Source organism: Camelina sativa, chromosome 12 (assembly GCF_000633955.1).
Source record: "Camelina sativa cultivar DH55 chromosome 12, Cs, whole genome shotgun sequence".
Lineage (NCBI taxonomy): Eukaryota > Viridiplantae > Streptophyta > Magnoliopsida > Brassicales > Brassicaceae > Camelina > Camelina sativa.
The window spans coordinates 3,601,726-3,604,596 of record NC_025696.1 but is presented as its reverse complement, the minus strand read 5'-3'; the positions used below and the strand labels follow the sequence as shown (position 1 = coordinate 3,604,596).

At 35.2% G+C, this 2,871-nt stretch overlaps 2 protein-coding genes across 2 annotated transcripts in view; one reads left to right on the top strand and one right to left on the bottom strand.

The window, feature by feature from the left end:
* LOC104729938 lies at window positions 7-1,154 on the top strand. Its single transcript, XM_010448970.2, has 4 exons — window positions 7-307; window positions 468-563; window positions 655-722; window positions 850-1,154. Exons 1-4 carry the CDS (start codon window positions 11-13, stop codon window positions 962-964), a joined length of 576 nt encoding a protein of 191 aa, XP_010447272.1. The 5' UTR covers window positions 7-10; the 3' UTR covers window positions 965-1,154.
* Window positions 1,427-2,871, bottom strand: part of LOC104729936 (myosin-15) — a 14,170-nt gene continuing 12,725 nt past the window's right edge. The window contains exons 36-39 of the mRNA XM_010448968.2: window positions 2,465-2,521; window positions 2,285-2,365; window positions 2,107-2,189; window positions 1,427-1,820 (exon numbers count right to left, since the gene is read on the bottom strand). Of these exons, the coding sequence (XP_010447270.2) occupies window positions 1,670-1,820; window positions 2,107-2,189; window positions 2,285-2,365; window positions 2,465-2,521 (372 nt within the window). The 3' untranslated portion in view covers window positions 1,427-1,669. The remainder of the gene's footprint in view (window positions 1,821-2,106; window positions 2,190-2,284; window positions 2,366-2,464; window positions 2,522-2,871) is intronic.

Sequence of the window (2,871 nt, the reverse complement as noted above, 5' to 3'; positions counted from 1 at the left end):
GGCAAAGCTAATGGAGAAATTAGGAATAGGCAAGTATAGTGTGGTTGGAACAAGCTACGGCGGTTTTGTGGCATACCATTTGGCAAAATTGTGTCCGGAAAAAGTGGAGAAAGTAGTGATTGCAAGCTCTGGTATTAACATGAGAAAGTGTGACAGTGAAAGTTTATTGCAACGATCCAACTGTGAGGTCATCGAGAAAGTTATGTTACCATCAACTGCAACTGAGCTTCGTACACTTATGGCTTTGGCATCTTCGTCGCGGATACTTAGTATGTTTCCCAATGCTTTCTGGAACGACGTTATTAGTGTAAGTATAGTCCAAGTATTGTCTTCTTCTTTTTCTTCTTTTGCATTTGGGGGAAAAGAACAATTCTGCTGACATCGTAAATGACCATGCATCAAACGTTTATTGTCGTTTTCTTTTCTAGCAAAAATTTGAAACTAATCCGGACTGATTTATAATGTAGAATTTATATACAAAGAATAGAACAGAGAAGGTTGAATTATTGAAGGGGGTGACTTTTGGCCGGAACGAGAATTTAAACATCGATCCTCTTTCTCAGGTATGTACGTGATATTACTTCAGAGTTGATATGAGTATACTCAAATGCAATTCAGCTTACTATCGTTACGCATTTATATTTAAACTCCTAGGAGGTCCTAATAGTATGGGGAGACAAAGATCAGATATTTCCTGTGAAGATGGCTTACGAATTAAAAGAGTAAGTCATATATTGTTCAAGTTTTGACGTATAAAATTATTACTAGATGAACTGTTTATATATATATCAACATTCTTAAGCATATTATTTAATTGTTAGCTATATAATGGTTGGTGTATCTGTGTAGGGTTCTTGGAGACAAAACGAAACTAGAAATTATCGACAACACCTCGCACGTTCCTCAGATCGAATGTGCACAAGAGTTTAACAATATCGTTTTGAGATTTTTGAAGGGTTCTTAAGAGCTGTAATTTTGTATACATGCTACCATGCAGATTCTTCCGCTTGTTTAGTGTTAAGCTACTATTCGTTACGTAATCTTGCTACTTTTCTTGCCATGCTTTCTCATTTTTCATGTAATTTTCCCTTTTACTTGCCATATTGTTTTTTCAATTATATACTTCCTTGTAGTTTATATATTCTTCTTTGATACGAATATTGGGTATGAATAGGTGTGAACAGAGTCATTGATTTGGCCACCAATACAATGACAAAATTAAGTGGTTCAAAGTTGGTGGTTTCCGAAACTGCCAAAAACTATCAACCACTTTCTTCTCAGAAGTCAAAATTTTCTGACCACGTTTATCATGTTACCGAATCCCTCACGGCAATGCTCACATTGTTATAATAAACGCATGTAGTAGTCAGCAAGTTTGCTCCATTAACGTTTGAATAAAAATCTCAGAAAGCATTGGAAACAATTATGAATCTCAAAAGAATTATGAGAATTCATTAATTCATTACTTAATATATTTACAAAGATGTTCTACCATTTACAGTCCAAACAAGAGAAAAAAAACTGACAAAGTCGGACAACTACAAACATTTGGCCATTATCATTTAGTATAATTCTACAGTTACCAAGTCTAAGCTTCCATTGTTCATTCTCTTAATGAGAAATTTGCACTGCCAAATTACTAATTGATGCATAATCAAGCTCATATGCATCAAATGATCTGCTTTGAGGCTGAAGCTGTGGAGGGTTTCTTCACAAGGGACTGTGCACAAGTATATTCTGATACGAATTTTGGTGGTTCTATTTCAGATGGGTCTAATACAGGAATAGCCTTGTCTATATCTTCTGCAGAGAAAGGAATGCTGCACACACACAAAAACAAAAGAGTAAGATAAATTTAGTGTAGACAACTTAAACTACATCTGAGTTATGCTAGTTAAACATGACTATAGAGACTCTTAACTCTCAACCAAATGCCCAACCAAACCCTAGAAATGCCAATCTACAAGGATTCTCAGAACTAGAGATAAAATATTTCTGTCACTACCATTTTCTTCTACCTACGTATAACTAAAAACTTGAGAGCCAAATAATTGTTGAGATATTTCGTTCAAATGACAGAAAAAATACGGAAGAGAATAATAATACCTCATATCATCATCCAGCAAGAACGAATTCGAAGTTAGTTTTTGGTTATCCTTGTCCAAAAGTACTCTCATTTCAGAAACCACCTACAGGGAAAAGACATGTGTAAAGGTGTTTTAAATTTTAATAGACATTCAACCCAACTAAACCTCCAGAATTGAGAGTTTCGACATTAACTCACCTCATTTGAGACACTTTGAGTTCCATATTTATCGTCCCAGTACATCGTACTTATTCGATATATTTGCCTTATTGTCAATACCTATTAAAATAGTACGGAGTTTTCATGAGACTGCAAAACTGCTTAATTGCCTGGAATTAAAATGAACAAAACCGGTGCCAAAACGAAATATTAACGTACCGGGCACAGATCCTGCCTGATTTCATCCAATGATTTCTTTCGTTTTTGGTGTATAACCTAGGATGAATTAAAAATGGCATAATATACAAACCAGTTAAATGCAAGTTCCCCTTCAAAAAAGAAACCAAGCTTTTTTTTTTTTATCAGAGAAGAAGATGAGTTTTACCAAGAATCCAACAGCTTGTCTTATGTAATTTAACTCATGCCAAGATGTTCCTGCAAACTGCATTCACAAAATTTTAGAACACAGATAGCATCCATCTATGAAGCAACCAACGGGTGTATAACATGGTGTACCTCCTCCTTTGCATTGGCTATCCACTTCTCCAATTCTGAAATCCCAGATTTCACATATTCCCCATTTGAAAATGTGCAACATTCACGACGAAGAAGAAGACTGAAGAAGA

Bases quoted from the DNA above. Each gene is read 5' to 3' on its own strand.
- LOC104729938 (XM_010448970.2), top strand. From the start codon at position 11: ATGGAGAAATTAGGAATAGGCAAGTATAGTGTGGTTGGAACAAGCTAC. The intron at 308-467 runs GTAAGTATAGTC...TTTATAATGTAG, and splicing joins TCTGGAACGACGTTATTAGT to AATTTATATACAAAGAATAG. The intron at 564-654 runs GTATGTACGTGA...TTAAACTCCTAG, and splicing joins ACATCGATCCTCTTTCTCAG to GAGGTCCTAATAGTATGGGG.